This window comes from Gadus morhua, chromosome 9 (genome assembly GCF_902167405.1).
Source record: "Gadus morhua chromosome 9, gadMor3.0, whole genome shotgun sequence".
Lineage (NCBI taxonomy): Eukaryota > Metazoa > Chordata > Actinopteri > Gadiformes > Gadidae > Gadus > Gadus morhua.
In genome coordinates this window covers 15,526,795-15,546,995 of record NC_044056.1, presented here as the reverse complement: position 1 = coordinate 15,546,995, position 20,201 = coordinate 15,526,795, and the positions used below count along the sequence as shown (strand labels likewise).

Sequence of the window (20,201 nt, the reverse complement as noted above, 5' to 3'; positions counted from 1 at the left end):
CAGCTCCTCAGAAATTGTGATTGAAACAGATTGTAGCGCTCCACGGTCGCAATGGCAACTGCCTGGATGGATCGTCAACAGCAACTTTCGTCCTATATATGAGATACGTTTGACGTGGCGGGGAATTAATGACCAATCGAAGAACACCTATTCTAATGTGATGAACAAAGTTTGACATTTTCCAGTACGAAAATGTCACAGGGATGTACAATTTCTGTAGAAGAGATCCAGTCCTGGTGGGAAGTACCCGCCATAGCGCACTTCTGTTCGTTGTTCAGGACAGCGTTCAACCTTCCAGACTTTGAAATAGAGGTAAACAAGAAGCGGAACCGCCATAACAACCAGTATCGTGTTTAATTGTTGCAATAAAAAGCTATTTTAAGTCAGCTTTCTTGATTTCGCAGTGCGTCCGCGTTGTTTTGCATAACGTAACTCCCTAGCTTACTGGCTGGTTAGCTGAATTTGTTCTCTGAACTTCTCTACGAGTTTGTGTCGCTAATACAATCCGGTTAGGTAACGTGTTAGCCAACTAGTTAGCACAGCTACCTGTACTTAATGTATTGGCTGTTTTATCATCTCTGGTTAAATGTAAACATTGTAGCAGGTCGAATATGGCTCTCGACTCGGCACTAGTTCTGGGTTCGACGCTCTTTGCCCGACGACGCTCGTCTATTATTCACTTTATTATGAGATGCAGTGCTGTGGAACCATGTGCGACCCATTTGTTTTCATGGGGGAGAGGCATAACATTGCGCTCTTGTTTATATCACTGTTCGACCCTAGTTCTTAAAATGTTTGGTCTTAATTTAACAGTCACTAAACTGAAACACTATTCCTGCATTTTCTTTCATGAATGCAGGCAATTCCAATGTGTATAGGGAGTGCATAATTATTTTACTGTATTTGGTGCAATATGATTCTATACGATCTCAATAATATATTCGAACAGCAATACAAAGTAACTGGTGAGCCCATGGCCAAAAGGTTCGATACTTTGTTTTTCGATTAAAAGTTCGAGTTGATTGTCTTTCAGTTGAAAGCCATCTGGCTTGGGATGCCGTGGGGACGCAGATGCCTCCCCAGTCATTGTTTTCTTATCCTGTCCCGTTTTTGCGTGAAGGACCACTGGTAAATCGCGTACCTTAACTGGATGAACAAAATATAACATGCGTATCATGTATATTTTCCAACCGTGACATAAAAGTATACGTATGCCATTGTTTGTAGATATATATGCATCGTGATCTCAGGATCGGTGCTCTTTTACATTATGGTGATTGACTGTTATAAAGTGCATCTTTTGGTGTTTTATATTAACTCACGGGCCAAATTACAGCTTAATATATAGCCTAATTTGTCGAGAAATGATCGCATTACAATAATTGTGTACGGTCAACATCACGCATCAACGATCCCCATCACTCATTCCCCCCACCCCCGCGGGAGAGACACACGCAGGCAACGCTTTGTTATTGGATGGGTGTGTGTGTGTGGGGGGGACTAGCAGATGGCGATCGCATTGAGCCTAGTTTACATGAAAGTTCAGGGTTTTATGTACTGTTGCATTTTGTGGGATAAGGACTTGAGTTAATATGAAAATTTTTACTGAAATAACCTCTATCTATCTATCTATCTATCTATCTATCTATCTATCTATCTATCTATCTATCTATCTATCTATCTATCTATCTATCTATCTATCTATCTCAATTTGATTTAACTTTTAGAAAATGGGCAATTTGTACGTGATATTAAGGCCACTTTTTTTTTTGGATTCCGCGCTTACAGGAACAGATCCTGTAACAAAGTGACTCATCAGCTTCTTTAGAGAAATGTTTCAATGGCTTCCTGGTTCCTGGACCAAAGCCTATACTATGTCCTTCTGTGCTCCTTGATTTGTTTACAGATGAGACCTTGTGAGATACATGTGCCAATTTCCATTGCACTGGTATACAAAAGATTCAAGGGCAAACTAGTCTCTGTAAAGTAAGTGAAATCACTTTCTGAGTGCACACTTTCTGAGTGAAGGTCGTCATTCTGGTTTTGAGTTGTTCTGCATACCAGAACAACAGGCAAGACAAGCTTTCTAGGCCGCTGTCAGTCATCCTTGGTTCAGTAATAGTCCGAATGACGTTTGCCCTCTTGTTAATTGGAAGATGAAAGGAATTTGTCTTCCTAACCAAATTTGTCAACAGATGATTGAAATCATATTGTATATCGGTTGAAGGATACCGTTTCTTCATCTGTGTCTACTCGTTTTTGTTAGAAGATTCCATGATTACCCATTTGATATGGACTCCATGTAGCCTTAACTCCATGGCTTGATAACGCAAAAATTGGGTGCACAGGATTTGGGAAAATGGCCGGAGATGGTGTGGTGATGGTGGGGATCAGTTGAGTCCAATATGTAATATTGACATGTCCATCACATTTCGTGAGTCCAACATTGTGGACACACTGGCTGCTCTCCCAGTGGGATAAGATTTCTACTTTTGATCAACAGCGCGGCTCATAACTCTGTAGCCAGTACAGAACCATTTGGCAATGTCCTTTACCATAGATGATGGTAATGATACAGATTGATGTATCATTACCATTTAAGGTCACTAAACCATTTAAGGTGGGGTCACTGAACCATTTAAGGTTGCCTGTAGGTATTTGAAGGCATACAAATGCATATATACAAATGGTCATGAAGATCGCTGAACACGGCAGCTTTGAAAGGGAGGGAACGATCCGCTGGGCAGAATCCACTATTGATGGTCCCAGTACTGCCAGATATGCCCCCCTTTTCTTTTTTATGAACGCAGCTTTTGAAAGCAATACCTTTTACCGCTCCAAGGCTGGATATTAACAAACTTAGTGATGCCATTGCCGTGGTGCCATTGGCCATCTTTTCTTTCTGTGGAGAGTCAGGAGACTTTGCCTTTTACACTCCTCACCTTAGCCAGCCATACAAAACAGCCCTTCCTGTTTTGACTCACTCCACTCACTGTAGTTTGGTGAGGCGCGGGAACCAAGAGGAGGTGTATTTGTATAAAGTGTCTGTCTGAAGCGGCATTGGGATAAATAGACATTGCAAATGACAGAGGTTACTGTGGCAGTTGTTGTTGTACCTTTCCCAATACCGCCCTAATTCAGGCTAAACTAGCTGTTGTAACTTGAATTGATTAAATGTATATTTTAATAAATGTATCTTATTTCTATTTATCCTTTTATTTGGATTGTTATTGTTTTACTCATGATCCAGCAAACTGTTTTACATCTGCTAGCACAGCTCCATCTGTGTATCTCTCTCTTTCATCCCCCTCCCTGCCAGCTCTCTGGGCCTGTTCTCACCATTATGGACCCGCCGTCCCTCTCCTCCAGCCTCCCTCTCCTCCAGTGCCACTGCTACCATCCCTAGCCCCCTGTCTCTGGCCCTCTACCCCTTCCATGGTCCCCAGCACCCTCTGTCTCTCTCCCTCTCTCACCCCCAGCCCCAGCACTGGCATCACCATGACTAAACCCCAGATGGTACTCTTTCTTTCCCTCCCCCTGGAGGGTGAAGCTCTCTGCTTTCTTTCTGGGCGCTGCAGCTCTTCTGGGTGGGGGGAGCTCTATTCTCTCTGTAGCCCCCAGTGAGATTGTAAAAAGGAGATTTAGTCCTATTAGATTTGGCCAATAAGCAAGAGATGGCTGCCGTTGTTTTCTTGTCTACGTAGCCAGTGGATTAAATCACGTGAGCATGTGGGTGTGGTTGGGAGAGTGGTTTGGGTTGGGGTCCAATGTTTATAAATGTTGCTCTGTGATGGCCTGTGTGTGTGTGTGTGTGTGTGTGTGTGTGTGTGTGTGTGTGTGTGTGTGTGTGTGTGTGTGTGTGTGTGTGTGTGTGTGTGTGTGTGTGTGTGTGTGTGTGTGTGTGTGTGTGTGTGTCCTCTCTAGAAAACATACAGGCTTTTTGGTATGTTGCTGTACTATGCATGTCTGTGTCAGCGGGCATCAGCTGCACTGTGGACTGGAGACGGGTCAGCGACTCATGTTTGAGCCAGTGTGAGCAGCAGCCCCACCAAGGGATCAGTGTTTAGAGGCTTTCATCCTGAATATCTTTAGCTTTTAACCCCGGCCTGCTCAGCTCCTTTGTCAGGCCCCAGGCAACTAGAATGGAGCACCCAACTCTCCAACACACTCACTCACAAGGGAGTACACTTGTCAACAATGAGCCTTTCATCAAGCCTTGTTTGTTCTATCCCGCTATCTCGGCTTGATTCTTCCCTGCCAGGTTTCTTCGCCCCTAGAATGTTCACCATTCAATCGCCCTTACGTTCCGCTCTCCCTGAATGCCCCTCCTTTTCTCTTCCTCTCCCTCTCTCCCACCTGCTGACACATCCCCAGATCATCCTCTCTTTCTGGTGTGCACAACAACCCCCTGACACTTTCTTTCTCTGGTCAGCGAATGGATGAACCACTGGCCGCCGTTTCACTCCACGCAGTATCACGTTCCCAGCTTGATGATGCTACATACACAGGAATCCTTGAGCCTTCCTGACGCCACCCACCCACTCATGTCTCTGACTCTCAGGACAGCCAAGCACACTGCATTGTCAGAGGGCCGGCTCCCCACCCCCAGTTGTGATTGACAAGTGAGGGTAGCTGGATATGGATCAGATGATTTCACATTGTGTGTGTGTGTGTGTGTGTGTGTGTGTGTGTGTGTGTGTGTGTGTGTGTGTGTGTGTGTGTGTGTGTGTGTGTGTGTGTGTGTGTGTGTGTGTGTGTGTGTGTGTGTGTGTAGGAGAAGGTGGGGTGTTGGTGGTAGCGACGACTGCGGGGAGGGGGGGTATAGGCACATACGCCAAGAGTTTTTTCACCGATTTCCATTGTCAGAGCTCCCCATGACTCCCCCTCTCTGTCTCCAGTCTGTGGCAGCCCTCCCTCCAGGGCTGCTCCCCTCAATCCACTCCTTCCATCCCCCCCTTCCCCGGGACTGGGAGGCCTACCTTCTCGAATGTTTTAATGGGTCTTGTTGTTGTGGTAGATGACAAGGAAGCCATGTGTGAGCTTAACATTGTCTCGTCCTGGCCTACCAGGTGCCCTTAGTACATGTGCATTATTGTATTGTGGTTCAGAGCTTCATAAGAAGAGAGGAAGTAAAGTGCAATGAACTTCCCATCATGCTATGAAATGCAGTATACTAAAGTTGTTCTTGCTTAGAAGGCAAATGATGCTGCCTGATCATGTGCGGTGGTGTGTAAAATGCCCGCACCGTTAATGTAAGAGTGCTGTGAAGTAATTTCCATCAGAAAAGTATGCGCCTGGGAGTGCAATCTTTTAGATGTCTGCCGTTATTGGTTGTATTTGCGCGCATTTCCGAATTGTTACTTAGTTTGGGGATTTTATTGATGTGTGTACATCGGCAACATCAACTCTGGTTCCGATAGAAGACCATGCGGAGAAGTTGGACCATGGAATGTGATTTCCATTGGTCCAACTTTTCAGCGGCAACATAGTTGATGTTGCAGATAACTGCAGATCGCAGGCTGAATGGCCTGAGTGGCGGCTCAGTCAGTCAATCACAGGACTAGTTTAGTGACAAGGGGACCAGCTTCTTTGGGGAGCGCTCTTTCTCAGCAGGTGGTGGAGAATGTAATGTGCAATGTGTTTAATCTATTGCCTTGGCTTATGTTAGAGCATTCACTGTCTGCAGTACAGGCTGTCGATTGTTAATGTGATATTAGTTCCTCAAGTCAATATATTATTATGGCCTGCCCTGCAATATTTCCATTGCAACAGTGGTTTGCAGTGGCAAATAGGGCTGGGAACCAAACCTCTATAATTTTTAGGTTCTGGCCATAACACGTTTGTACTACTAGGCCGAAACTGGACTGAAAGTTTTGTTTCTGATGTTTTGTTCTTTAATTGCTCAAACGTCTGGGTCACACACTATGGATGACTTTTTAAATGTCTGATTTGACTTCTCCCTCTGTTCAGCTGCATCATGCTTCTGCCTCTCTCTGTTCAGCTGCAACATGCTTCTAATTGACTTGTTATTAAAAGAGAAAAATTGGATTTTGCATCAGCTGCAAGCAATACAGTTAAAGTTAAGTGGATAAACATTTATAAAAGAGTGAACATTATATTTAGAAAGTAAAAATTAAAAAATATTTTATATTAATGTCTCTATCAAGGGCTCCCCTTTTAAAAGTTTGTCTGTGATTGGTGCAACAATCTAACAGCCTAGTGTTCTGGTTAACATTATCTGATCCTTAAAATCACAATCCAAATCATACACATGACGTTAACTACTCTCAGCAAAGTTTTGGTGAGATTCGGGGTGTCGGATCAATACCAAAAAGGTACTTGTTACGAAATTCATTCATCACACTGATTAACCTTGCTAATCTGGGGACATTCTGCACCACGAGAAACATGTCTTAATTCACAGTAGGGCAAAGATTCTAGAGATCTGATATTTATCTGCCAATATAAAGCACTTGGACTCCATCTGAACCTAGCTCTGCGACTACTGCCCATTTCACCAAAACCGGTGGTGAATATATCTCAAAGAAAAAGTATTATATACTTAGCTGCGATTGTTGCTTGCTATTCTCCTATTTAGGAGTAGCCCAAGAGGTAAACAGATTATTTGCTTTGTACTTTTAAGATGTGCTTGTCTCCCAGACAGACATTTTCATTGTGCTGTGTCAGCTGCGCCTTCAAAGTAATATTTTGATGGAAGCAAAACGCTACGATTCTAGGTGCGCTCTATTTATTATGTTCCCATAGTAAGTCTGTTAAATTAGCTCAATATTGGCATAGAAAAAACTATTGAACATTGCCAATTAACGATCCGATCACAAATTGGTACAAGCCGTAGTTGAATAGATGGAATGACGTCTACACATTTGACCCCGTTTTCTATTCTGATTTGGATGATTTTAAATGATGGGACTATCTATCCAGCTAAATTCAAACATTGCATTTCAATCTCTGTTACATACTTCAATCTGCCATGACAACAGACGAATCCCATGCAAGGCTGTAAACATGACGCATCACACATCAAAGAAAATGGAACTGTTTACTTATTTCCAGAGAGCTTGTTTCAGGTGGCTAGCTATCTTAAGGTTAGACTATTTAACGCCACAATTTAGCAAAAAGATGGCGGGATGTAATATTCTGGTTACGTATGAGCTCTGAAAATACCTGATAATCTATTCAGTCTGATAGTCAACATTGAATCCGACCTCAACCATCTCTTGAACATTGAATACAAATCGTTAGAATCACACTGATACTGGGTTTACTGATTTAATAGGTTTACACTGAACTCTTTTGTGAACCAGTCTATCCAAAAATTAAATGCGGAGCATAATCCAACATTAAATTTATGTTTAGAGGCCTTGAATATTATCTTTGTTTGCACTGTCAGGTTAAATGTACGCTTTTGTGCTGTGGTGAAGAAAAATGTTAGACTTGAGAAGGTATTATGGTATGGTGATATCATGGTGGGAAGAAGCACAGCTAACTTATCTGTGTGGTGAGATCCGGTGTGGCTGTCTGCCTCTGCCAACTATGGGGTTTCACATGATTTTGTTGTCCTTCTCCAAGCCCTTTGCACCATCTGCCTAATGTTGATCTCAGTGTCTCAGCCCCAGACCCCTTCCTTCTCCAACCACCTTGCTCTGGGGGGCTATTTCTCTCTCTTCAAGGCAAGCAGGCTAAATGTTAACGATCTGTGTATGGAGGTGCATGTGGGTATGTGTGTGTTTGTGCATGTGCATTCGCATCTGTTTTGGCAGTGTGGGAAGATGAGAACCTCCGGTTTGTAAGCAGACAGTTAATTCTTAGGAGGAAGCTGATGTTTTTTTTCCTCTTGCCAACCATGTGTGGGGACAGGCGGTGGTGGGGTTGGTCAGGCACCACTGGCCCGGGTGGCCTCTCATCTCCTGTGTTTAATGGTCCTCTCTCATTCAGCTAGCCCATGTAGGCTAAGGCAAAAGGCTCTCAGGTTCACTGTAGAGCTTCCACCAGGAAGGATCGGCCCACTGTCAGTCTCTCAATGGCCCCAGCAACAACCCCCATGCCACATACTCTCATAGCCCCACCACCTGTTCCACCTGGTGCTGACATTGGCTGGAAAAAAAAGACAGCAGGATTTAAACTGTAATGTTGCTAGCCTTTTGGCTGATTTTGGTGTCAGTGTCGTTGCTTATCCACACTGACACGCATCAGAAGTGCCGCTTTACGGGCAACCAGTTGTCATTCCTGATCGAAGGACCAAATGTCTACCTTGTCTTTGGCTATGGGAGGTCTTTTAAACTTAAATTTGTATGTACTTCTTAACTGTGTATTGTTATTGTTTTTTGTTTTAACTGTGAAGCGCTTTGTGACCCTGGTCTGTGAAAGGCGCTGTACAAATAAAGCTTACTTACTTACTTACTTACTTACTTACTTAACAGTCGCCTGCAGCATGTCAAAGGAACACCAGATCTTCCTATACTGGTAGAAATGCAGTATGGAAAAAAAATTGTTTACCGACCATCTTAGTCCTCCTTTTACACCAGCTATGAATCTGGGGTTTATTGTTGGTGATTCCTTTGGTAATCAAACACCTACATCCTGAGGAAGCAAGGATGCTTTCCTGTGCTGTGTGTAGTTGAGTGTGCCCATCCATGCACATGTGTTTGTCATGTGGCAGGAGGAGAGGTGTATGTGTGGGGAGAGGGCGGTGTTGTCAGTTGATTACTGCTCGAGGAGTCATGTGTGAAGTGGGACGAGGTGGACAGGGAATAAGAAGACAAACAAAGAAGGGAAAGGGAGGAAGAGAGAGTAGCTGTCTCTCACACAGCAACACCAACAAGCCTCCCATCCCCCCCATTACCATGCAGCCCTTCCACACGTCCTCCAACTGCTGCTCCAGATGGAGCCCAGAGGAGTTGTTAACAGCAGCGCATGGAAAGGGACTCTTGTGAAGCTCTGCAGAGAGGCCAGGCCCCTGATACCACAGTGCTCTGCGTTCTGCAGCAGCTGTGGCATCATAGATACAAGCCGTACCCCCTCCCCCCCCCAATCCTACCACATCCCTTCAGATCCCTGAAGCTTCCCTCCTCCTCACAGCGTCGCTCTGACTCTCACAACGCCCTGTTACCAATGCAGGTGGGCTTCAGCAATACACCATCACCATTACACCATCGCCACTACATCAGTGTGGAGTCGCTTTTATCTTTAAACGTTTTGTTTGTTTATCTATCATTCACCTCTCTTTGTTGCTCATCTAGTGGCTTAAATATACAGGTGTCGGTGGTTCTGTGTTCATGGAATTTAATTCTTATTCCTATTGGTCTTCAATGACCATGGCCCAAATGTCATGGCATGGCCCTATCCAGATGTAAGCCCATGATGTCTGAAACACAATACTTCTCCATAATGAACTCTTGTAATGGGATTTCAATGCCTGGCTCATTATGCTGATAGCTATGGCCAACACTTTTTCAATGTTACCTTTTGTCCTTTAAGTTAAACCTGTAGATAAACGGTTGTGGCCCACCATGACCACAATTGTACAGCATATTAAATGAATAGTTGTGTCAACGGCATACAAATGATATGACTTATATACTCTGGAAAGGCATTTGCAGTATGATATTGTCACCTCCATCCCTTGGGGTCCCTGAACGGGGTTTTGCACAGATTTTATTGCTCCAAATGGTGTTGGGCTGCTGGGCACTCGAGGGACCCATAATGGTTGTCTTATACCGTAGGATATACAATCAGAAAAGTCTGTTTTATAAAAATGGAGGTTGCTCCCAGAAGTCTCTTGGGAGTGTACATCTGTTGTGTATTGCTCTTCGGAGTCCTCATGTTGTCTTGTCTTGCTGTAGGCATCTGTTTTTCTAGGCCAGAAGTAAGCAATTGACATTGAGGCGTAAAGCTGCTCTGACACCTGAGTCCTTAGCTTGACACTGGTACTCTCATGGCCTATCATGATGCCCACACCCTTTCTACTGGACGAAAGTCACAGGGTGTTAATATGGTTGGCATCGCAACCTCTTTTATAATCGGTATGGACTTCCCTTAAGGCTGTGTTAATATGGCGATGTTTTTTTTGGCTACAGTCGTTTTTCTTCAGAATGGCGTACACCGGTTCGGAATGCATGATCCTCCTATGAGGATAAAAATAACTAATTTAATTTGTAGTCAAGTGCAGAAGAACACCATCCTGCAAAGCCTCTGTGGGCTCAGTCTTGTTTAAACGTTTTCTTTAACCAGGGGCAATCCCCGCTTGAAACGCAGATCTTTATTTTGAAGGTTTATGTACATTTTAAGGAACTATCCAGTATACCATCAGAAAATAATTATCCAAAGCTGGAATGACGTGTTTCATCAGCCCTAGAGGTGATGATTATGGTTGAAGAGTGAATTAGGAATTTAAGGGGGGATACACACCTATTAGGGGTATAATGGTACACAAAAGTCACGGTACGGTACAGGAGGAGGACGGTATGGTTGATAGTTAAGGGGAACATTTTATTTGCTTGTTTGTCAACAACGGAGAATGGCCGTAGATCAGCAGCAATGAAAACCCCAATAGACTTGGTTATGGCTTTTGCATTTCTGAATTCCCAGATAGGGGATGCTGAAATAGTGTCGTGAGCTGGGTTTGCACAGCTTGCTTTTTTTTCACAGCAACGATGATGGTAACACCTGGATGGTGTCTTTTCAAATGCATGTGCATGTTAAAGTGCTTTCTGTACACAGAGAGCCCTCTCCGTAGCTGGAAAGTCTGTCGGAGACCCTCTCCATAGCTTACGTGCGTATTCAATATTTTTAATTATCCGTCGACGCAACGGAGACGGCAAGGGCTGTCATTGGTCCTACAAAATCATTTCCAGAATAATTTCTCCAGTTTGACTTTGCACCTTATTTACTTTGTACATTGTTTACTTTGCACATTACGGAACAATAAAACATCAAATAAGATTTGAAAAGCTTTGGAAATGTATTTTACAAAATTACTGACATGTTTTGTAGTCAACATATAAGATCGATCGGGTGGCGAATTGCATTGCGTATCCAACATCCTGATGGAGAACTGCGAATGCTCGAGGGGTCTCCGTAGTTACGCAGTCGGATTACGGAGTCGGAGTAGTATAGAGTGGCGAAGTCACGCCCCTTCCGGTAGAGCCCATGGGACCTATGAGATCGAAAAATATGAATGGGTTTCAATGGAGAGAAAGTAATTATTTTCTGGTCCCAGTCTTTATTTATGCCCCGGATTGCACATATGTTTGTGGATTTAAATGATAATTTTTCATGTCAACAGTTTGACCGTTTATTGTGCAATTGTTCAGTTAGAGGCTGTAGAGAAAACACAATGAGAGAGACTACACGTCTCGTATGTGACGTCACTCTCCCTGCGTCTGGCGTGGACAAGACCGACAATCTCCCCATTGGCATACAATATTTTTTGTTTTCTTTGCATGAAAAATTATCATTTAAATCCACAAACGACATGCGTGTAATCCAGGGCATATAAAGACTGGGACCAGAAAATAATTACTTTCTCTCCATTGAAACCCATTCATATCCCATGGGCTCTACCGGAAGGGGCGTGACTTTGCCACTCTATACTTATACGGGGAACTCTGACCTCAAGTTTTAAATTCCGCATCGCAAAACAAGCCTTTACATTCGCCATAATAACCCTATTTACGCCACATTTTCCGCACCGCGGTCCACCTCAGTACCGTGACGGTTCGGTACGAATACGTGTATCGTTACACCCCTAACACCTATGTGTAGTGGAATATATTTTGTCATTTAAGACCACCTACATTTACTTAATTCGAAAGCAACATAAACTTATTTTCTATGTATCAAAAGCCCCACTACATACATACAACCAAACCCCAGCTGTTGAACATGGTGTTGAACGAGCTGCTTCTGTATGAACGACCCCGACACTAGCCTTGACTCGGCTGCTAATCTTTGTCCTGTACGATAACCTGCAAGCCTTGTTCACTTTACTACCTGGGGGATGAATGCCTTGCCTCGTCATTAGTTTTCTTTCTAGCCGTCTGCTTATCCAGTGTCCTTATCTAGGGCCTTATGAGGCCTATTGATCATTAATGGAAGCATTGACTATAGTCCTGATCTATGACGAAGGAAAGGCAAGTTGTCTGTGTAACTCTGTACTGTCTTGGCATTTTATTATGTAGTCTATGTCAAATCCTAGTTGATAAAAGCTAAAATAACTTTTAATTTGTCAATGTGCCGGATAGTTAAAAAACGGTTATTGCCAAACTCACTTACAAGTTGTATTCATTATTGAGAGATGTTTTATGTCTGAGCAGTATTCTACCCATAAATAACATCCACCCGTTCATATAGCTGTGACCATAACGGCCTGCTCTATTGTATGCAGATGTTGCATGTGTGTTCATTTAAGGGAGCTTCACGCAGGACATTTCCAGCTGCAGTGTCCCGTCTTTAATCAGTGCGAGTGTTAAAACCCCCGCCCACAGAGGATTGGCCTGCTGGGAGGTTGGCTTTCAGAGGGAGCTGCACATGTACCACATTTATTCCCCTTCCTTTGCCATCTGATCCTCCGAGTGGCACTTCAAAGGTGGCGCTGGGTGGCGTTAATCCAAGGGCTGGTCGGCTCAGTTCGCTTGCACCAATCACTCGGCGTTTTCCGGCACTCTGCGCCCCAGCCCTCTGCCTCCCCTCCCTCTCCGTCCCTGGCCCCAGGCGTGATCAAAGCGAGGCTCCTCTCTGATGGATGAGCCCTCGCCGGCCCACAAGCTGCTTGACAGGGGACCAGGAAGTGGAAGAGAGCGTGACACAGGATCTCTCAGGATCTCACCCACTTGTAACATGGCCATATACATAAAATACCCCCAATGGATAGGCACCGCCGTCTTCCAGTGATCCGTGGTCATCCACAGCCGCTGCTGGGTACACTTTGACCTGGGAAAGGGACGTTTGTAAAATATCTGTTTGAAGATCTGTTGCACCTCAAGTATCGGCTGGTATCTCGCTGACTTTTTTTGTTTATGTCTAGTTGAAGGTTCCTCGTTTAGTATAAATCAGTGCTGACCCGGCCCAAGAGTCCTCCGACGAGATTTGGAATTCTTCCTGCGCTGGGACAGGGACAGAAAGGGCCATTAGAACCTGTTTTACGAGCTACTGCAAGTAGACTGACCACCAATAGCTTTTTGAATTGGCCATTAAAAAGTGCTTAGGGGGCTTGATGAGCTGTGCCTTGTTTGAGTAATGACTTAACCGTTGGGTAATTTCTCGCCACATACTGCCTCCTCTGGTTAGCTCCTCAACGATGCAACCTTTCTGCTTGGACGTCCCTTTTTGTTGTGAAAAGCTGTATAACTTCAGGTTCGACATTGTTAGATCGTTTTCCTTTGTCACAGGATAAAATCAATCGGCACTTCTTAAACTTCCCAGGTTAACCAAGGTCACATTGTGCAGGTTTAACTTCTAGTGAGGCTTACCATCTTGTTTCATTTCTTCCCCTATTCTATTTTACAACCATATTACCAAACCATTTGTCGTATCCTGCTTTTCAACGGGTTGTTTGGTCCCTTCTGCTGTTTCTCATCATGCTGACTCGTTGGCTCCTGGCTTCCGTCTCCCTCTGAGGCCAGGAGGAGTGGAGGTCGACCTTTGAACTCTCCGGGGATCCTCTGGAGAGGGGCTGCAGTCTGCACACAGAGGGGGTACATGCGAGTGCAGAGTGAGAAACCTCGCCTATGTGGGTTATTCTCAACCTACAGGGCTCTAGCTGAATTATTGCCAGAAGACAAGCATATCCTGGCAAAGGGTCCATTCTGGTACTGATGTGGGGCACTTAACATTTATATGTCTGCAGTCTCGTCCGCCTGCTCCTTCTCATCAGTGTCCTCCCCATTAGGGCCTTGAGGCTGTCTTTGGGGACAGAAGTGCATTCTGGGAAACCCTGTGGTTTGTTTTTCAGGGGGTGGTTACCAGGAGGGGCCCGAGGCTGTGATGTGGCTCTAGGGTTCCTGCTGCCTGCTGTTTCTCCTCGGTTCTCCCAGGGCTTTAGAGTTTGCTCTGGCCGTTATTACCGCTTCATAAAACCTCAATGGCTGTCACACAATGCATGGCAGGAGAGGGGTGGGCTGAACTTGAACCTTGTCTCCAGTCAAACAGCCAGCGGCGAAACAAGCAAACCCTTGCCAGAACACTTTGAAATTCCTTTCCACCCACCTGCTGACTACCTTTGCCAGCCTACCTCCCTTGGTTTCCAAGACTACTAAGCTTCCCCCTAGGAGCGGTTAGCTTTTTCTGGGTCTTGCGTTATAAATGTCTGACACAGACAGGAACTCCTTGCCTTCACCTCACCAATGTTCCCCTTCCCCTCTGTGAGACAGCCTGAGTGTTCCATCTCTATCGGCCCATTCTATCTATTTAATTATTATTTTTATTTTTTATTTATTTTTGTCTAATTCCGCATCCTATTGTATCATAAAACTGCATTTTCGAACGTGTGTTCACACCTGTGAAATGTGTTAATACTACTGAATTCCTCACTCCGGTCCTTTTGTTATGCTATGTGTTGTCTGACCACTGTCTTTCTCTGACTTGCAGGAGCTGGAGAAAGCCCTGTCGGAGCAGGACTTTGATTTCCTGGGTGACCTCATCGCCTGTCTTTTACAGGGATGCTACCAGCGCAAGGACATCACGTAAGCTGCCCCATGTTTTACAGGAAAATGAGTTGCCATTGTTGACATATCATCTAGGTGGGGTTGTAACTCCTCACCTAATCAAAAGAAGAAGCTGACAAATGTACCATCCTCTGTGATGCGGCTGACGGAGAGACCAGAGTTCCCCACTGTGTAGGACGGGGCGACAGGGAATTAAGGCCTTGCTTTCTGCCCGGTTCAGAGAAGCTAAGACGGTGTGCGGAAAGACTGAACCTCGTCCTGAAATTAATCTTGGATCTGCAGCTCCCTTTGTGTGAACATAAACACCACTTTGCGTCACTATTTTTTCTTCTTTTTTGATTACACTTGAAAATAAATTCTCATATGTTTAGAAATTGACATGCATGAATCATCACAAATGGTTCAGAATTTGATGACTTGTAACATGAGGTTTTCCTCCTATGTTTAAGTAAAACATCAATAAGAGATGTGTACAGAGCGTATATATTTCATACATTACACAGATTTCTTTGTATATATTTTGCATGCCATGATACCTATCCATAGCTGGCATGAAGCTATTGCACCATCCTTCTTTGTGATTATGAAGGTAGGCACACGGAACCAAAACTACTGTTTGGTACAACAGCTGCAGACACATCAAAGAGTGAGCATGGCTCTAGAAGGAGTCAAATTAAGCTCCGGCCGCCTTTCAAAACGTCCTCATAAAGCGCTAGGCCAAAGATCTGCTTTGGTATTCAGTAGTTCAGGTGGTTGCTATTCAGATCTACATTCGGGTTTCTCCAGACACCCCCCCCCCCCTTTTTCTATCTCCTTTTATTCCTGGTCATCATCAGCAAGCAGCCCAGTAGTGCCAGTCAGGCCATAATAGAAAGGCAGGAACCATTCCAGGCGTCCACCTGGAGCGGCCGGCAACAGAAGGACAACTGGCTTTATTGGAGCGGACAGGCGCTGGCGTCCTGGGGACGGCTGCTCAGGCCTTTCACTGAGCTGCCCTTTTCATCCGCCCGCGCTAAACGCTCCGGCAGAGCGGGGGCCGGGGGAGGTGTGAGTGTCCGCGGGGCCTATCGGAGAGAATAAGGAGAGGCAGGAGATAGAAGGAGAGCCGGCAGTGCGAGCGGAGGACAGAGGGAGGGGGTGTGCCTGCAGCTGTGTGAAAAGTGCACGCTGCTCTTTCAAGATAAGCCATTTTTTTTTTTCCTCTTCCTCTTTCTCTGGGCTGTTGCGGGCATGCTGACCCCTGCCTCAGGCCCTTGTTCCTGTTCAGCTGAGCAGGAGCAGACAAAAAAGTGCAGATTAATCAGCCTCATCTGAGCTGGAACCGACGTTTATTTATCGGCTCACCCCACCCCACCAGTCCCCTTTCTGCAGCCGACGTTTAGGTTTGAATCGCTTTCTTCTCTGAGCTGTTTAAATCAAAAATATTCCCCCACTGCTTGCTTAACCACAGCCTGCTACAGTACCCCTTCTGATTTCAGTGCTAAGCATACCTATGCTGGCTGAAAGGTTACCTAGCCACATGTAGTGAGGCAGAGGAAACCCATCACTAGGCCCTTCTAGCAGTATATGTAGTACTAAAAGATTAAATCTTGCAAAGATTTAGAACATTTGATCGAAAATCCAGTCAATGGAAAGGAGAACAGCTTGCAAATGACTGTGGCCTTCGAAACGCAGGGCTGCACTTGGGTCTCAAATAGGGGGCAACATTCCTACAATAGCTGATACTTTGATTGCTCACGGTGTTAGAAAAGAGGCTAGTTTAAAGTCGAAACTTGGGTTAAGAAAAAGCATTTTTAAATGAATAGGCGGTATTGAGTGAAAAACATATCTGGGGCACTGGTTTACCAATGGATAACCTAATAATCGAATGTAACATGATCCTCTTCATGTTACATTTTCATTTTGGAGTGAATGGTCACTACTACTGTGGAAGAACATGAGGAATCCATACATCACAGAAGTCATTGAGTCATACACTAAGATGGTGTTCTTCGATCAACATCTCAAATACGCTGTAGCTTGAGCCAATGGCTGTTCTTTAATACGCACTATCGAGGAATCTCAGAGTGGCCAATCACCATTTAGTCGACTGGCGTATTGTTCCGTGGCGCGGTTTGACCCCATTTCAGGTTCAGACCCCTTAATGGCCCATCTCTCTCGCTCTCGTCTCCCTTGCAGCCCCCAGGCCTTCAGCGGTTACCTCGATGACATCATCAACTATCGCTGGGAGCTGGAGGAGGGCAAGCCCAACCCCCTGCGGCAGGGCCCCTTCCAGGAGCTGCCCGTCCGCACCCAGGTGGAGCTGCTGCACCGCCTGTGTGACTACCGGCTGGACGCCGCCGACGTCTTCGACCTGCTGAAGGTAGCACGCCTCGCCGGCACCAGGCACCCCCCCCCCCCCCCCCCCCCCCCCCCCGGCTCCCAACTCTGGTTCAGAACCCACCCGAGCAATGCCGATCCATCTGGGCCTTTGACTTGACACTAACTGGTGAAGCACCCATTTATCCGGCACCGTTCATCATCGGTCGATATACGCCCTAAACACCGTGATCGGTGATTGGCTGATCAACTTGATATTTGCCCTTCCAGGAGCCGATCCAAGACTCATAAAATGATTGTGCACAAGAGGTGCCATTATCTGGTTCAGTCACTGAGAAAGTATTGTTATTCTGCTTTAACATAAGTCGTAACGTAACCATAGAAATGGATTTTTGTTGATAGGATGCCATAACCTGCCTGCATCACGCGGTGCTTAACTCTCCCTATGTTTTTAGTTGTGTTTTTTTATTTATATAGGTTTAGCAGTAAATATAATAGCAGTAAACCTAGACATTTCGTTATTCACGCATCCCCATGTTAGCTATAACTACTAAATTACCTATAACCTGATACGTCAAGACTGCCTCGCTCACCTTCTCTGCTTTATGTGAAACTAACATAGTTCTTTCATTTCAACGTAGTTCCTACAATCTTAAGCATTGGCTACAGATTAGGGATTTTACTTTTGCCCAAAAATCATATTCGAAGTTTGTTTGTTTATTAATATTAATATTTGAATGTATTAGAATATTTATTAATAATATTTTGACCTGGATTGGGCTTCGCAAGGTTTGTTTACCGCGTTGCTATGGTTACCGATCTTGCGTGTTCCAACGGTTTATTAGGTTTCTAATAAATCGCTGTCTGATCAATACTTCATTCACTGCCTCTTCCGTGGTCATTACAATATTATGAATAAACTGCGTCGGGTTCTCCGACGTCTCTCCCTCTTGGCCTGCCCATAACCGGTTTGAATATTAAGGGCTGCTTGATATTCATTCGAATTTTGATTTATTTTTTGATATTCTAATTATATTCGAATATCGAAGTTCGGAGTCAAAGCCCTACTACAGATATAGGCATCTCCTGCGTAGCTTACATGCAAACGTTTCCAATCGCACCATCTTTATAAACAATCCAGAAACGCAGTATTTTCGGTTACACTATTAATTCTATAAACCCTTACAATCATAACCAAGGAACTGTCAGTCATCATTTGTTATCACAGCCTAGTGACAGAATTTGCTTTTTCCGGGTAGCTGTCCTTTTCTGTGCCTGTGAATATTGATGCGTGCCTACTGTATCACAGGTGATACACTTACATTTGATCATATGTTGGATTAAATCAGTGTTGGGCGTGTATTATCAATAAAAGCTATGTTACTATCCTTTTTAGCTCCTTTCCTTAGTGTGCAAGTAAGAGTGTGTTGGCCTTACAATTATTTAATGCTCCTTTACATTTAAATCTCTAGAAAACGGCTCCTAACTAGGGCAAACTAAACTCTGTAGTGCTATGTGTGGTTTGACTCTTATCTAGTCCAAACTAAACTCCATAGTGCTCTGTGTGGTTCCACTCTTAACTAGTCCAAACTAAACTCCATAGTGCTCTGTGGTTCCAATCTTAACTAGTCCAAGCTAAACTCTGTAGTGCTCTCATATATTGCTGACTAACTAAGAACCCTTATATAATTAATTATTCTATTAATATATATTTCACTATTAAAAGAAAATTGGTCCTTTGTATTTGATCGACTGATCACACATCTAAAAGATCGCTGGACGGGATCGGCCTAAAAAGACCTGATCGGGGCATCTCTAACATTGTATGCATGCTTTATGTCCTGGAAATTGCGTTGAATTTACTCATTCAACGCATAGTATACAAACAATTCATGTCCTTCCTATTTGTGATAATAGGGGTCATAGAGACACTGATAAAAGGCCTTTTGAAAAGGCTATTCACTGTGGAGTTCACTGAGGGAAGGGTTGTAAAGTTCAAAGTCTCCGAGTGTTTATCACATCGACACAGATAGTGGTTCTTATGTAACCTAGATGCTGGGGGCATGCAGAACCTTCATCCATTATTATGTTGCAGGTAGGAGGTTAATGACTACGCTAACTTCTTGTTTAATTCATTACATAACAGCAGCATAGTAGCTTGACACGCAACATTAAGAAATCCCACTTGCCCAATCCGATAAATAGGAAAGTGTGTGTGTGTGTGTGTGTGTGTGTGTGTGTGTGTGTGTGTGTGTGTGTGTGTGTGTGTGTGTGTGTGTGTGTGTGTGTGTGTGTGTGTGTGGTGGATATTGCAATCGTTCAAGATGACAAACTGGCCACAAAACACTCTTTGGCCCAATCCCATTTCTACCCATACCCCTTCAAAACAAGGGGTAAGGGGTAGAAATGGGATTGGGCCTTTGTATCCAGCCCTCCTTGGTACCAGTAATGACGCCTCTGTAGTTATTATTTGGTGCTTGATTGGGGCGGTTCGTGTCGTCAGGTGAGGTGCATCCCGTAGCCCTGGGTGTTGATCTCTCCTCTCCCCTCCTCCAGGGCCTGGACGCTGACAGCCTGCGGGTGGAACCCCTGGGGCAGGATGGGAGCGGGGCCCTCTACTGGTACTTCTATGGCACGCGCATGTACAAAGAGGAGCCCGTCAGATGGAAAGCAGAGCCGCTCAGGTAAACTGTGTGTGTGTGTAAACTCTATTCAACCGCCCATTCATTATACTTCCTTGTAGCAAACCTTGCCAGACAATGGTGAAGCATACTGATGTTTCCAAAGAGTTAATTAATGTACAGCCGTTCGTTCCTTATTTTGTACATTAGTCCTTTCCTTTCTGGAACACCGTGAGAGCTCAGGACAGACAAATAAACGAAATGAGCTCTTAGAAACAAAAAATGAGCTCTTAGAAGCGAAAATCGAAAACCTTACTTAAGCTTACCATCACCGCATAGTACATACACTCTACAGAAGCTAAAGTTAGTATGAACAGCAACATAAATATTAGCCTGGAGAATAAACAATCTTACATTAAGTCCGCTAAACACACATAACTCCGCATAAAACATATTTTTACAACATACCTTGTTCCAATTCTAGCCAGGTGCTTAACACATACAGGGAAATCCTTACAATCGCGGAGCGTTATTGATCTCTGACCGTCACATGTTATCGTCTGCTGCGTGCAAAGTC

General features: G+C 44.5%; 1 protein-coding gene and 1 long non-coding RNA gene across 2 annotated transcripts in view; one reads left to right on the top strand and one right to left on the bottom strand.

Moving 5' to 3' along the window:
• Positions 1-2: 2 nt before the first annotated feature.
• The window catches only part of cecr2 (CECR2 histone acetyl-lysine reader), a 35,511-nt gene continuing 15,312 nt past the window's right edge, over positions 3-20,201 (top strand). Inside the window, exons 1-4 of the mRNA XM_030365439.1 lie at positions 3-312; positions 14,608-14,702; positions 16,863-17,046; positions 19,560-19,687. Coding sequence (XP_030221299.1) covers positions 193-312; positions 14,608-14,702; positions 16,863-17,046; positions 19,560-19,687 — 527 coding nt within the window. The 5' untranslated portion in view covers positions 3-192. The remainder of the gene's footprint in view (positions 313-14,607; positions 14,703-16,862; positions 17,047-19,559; positions 19,688-20,201) is intronic.
• On the bottom strand, positions 13,518-20,172 carry LOC115550431 (uncharacterized). Its single transcript, XR_003977898.1, has 3 exons — positions 20,093-20,172; positions 19,447-19,630; positions 13,518-13,700 (listed from the first exon to the last, which is right to left on the bottom strand). It is a non-coding gene; the product is annotated as an uncharacterized LOC115550431 (long non-coding RNA).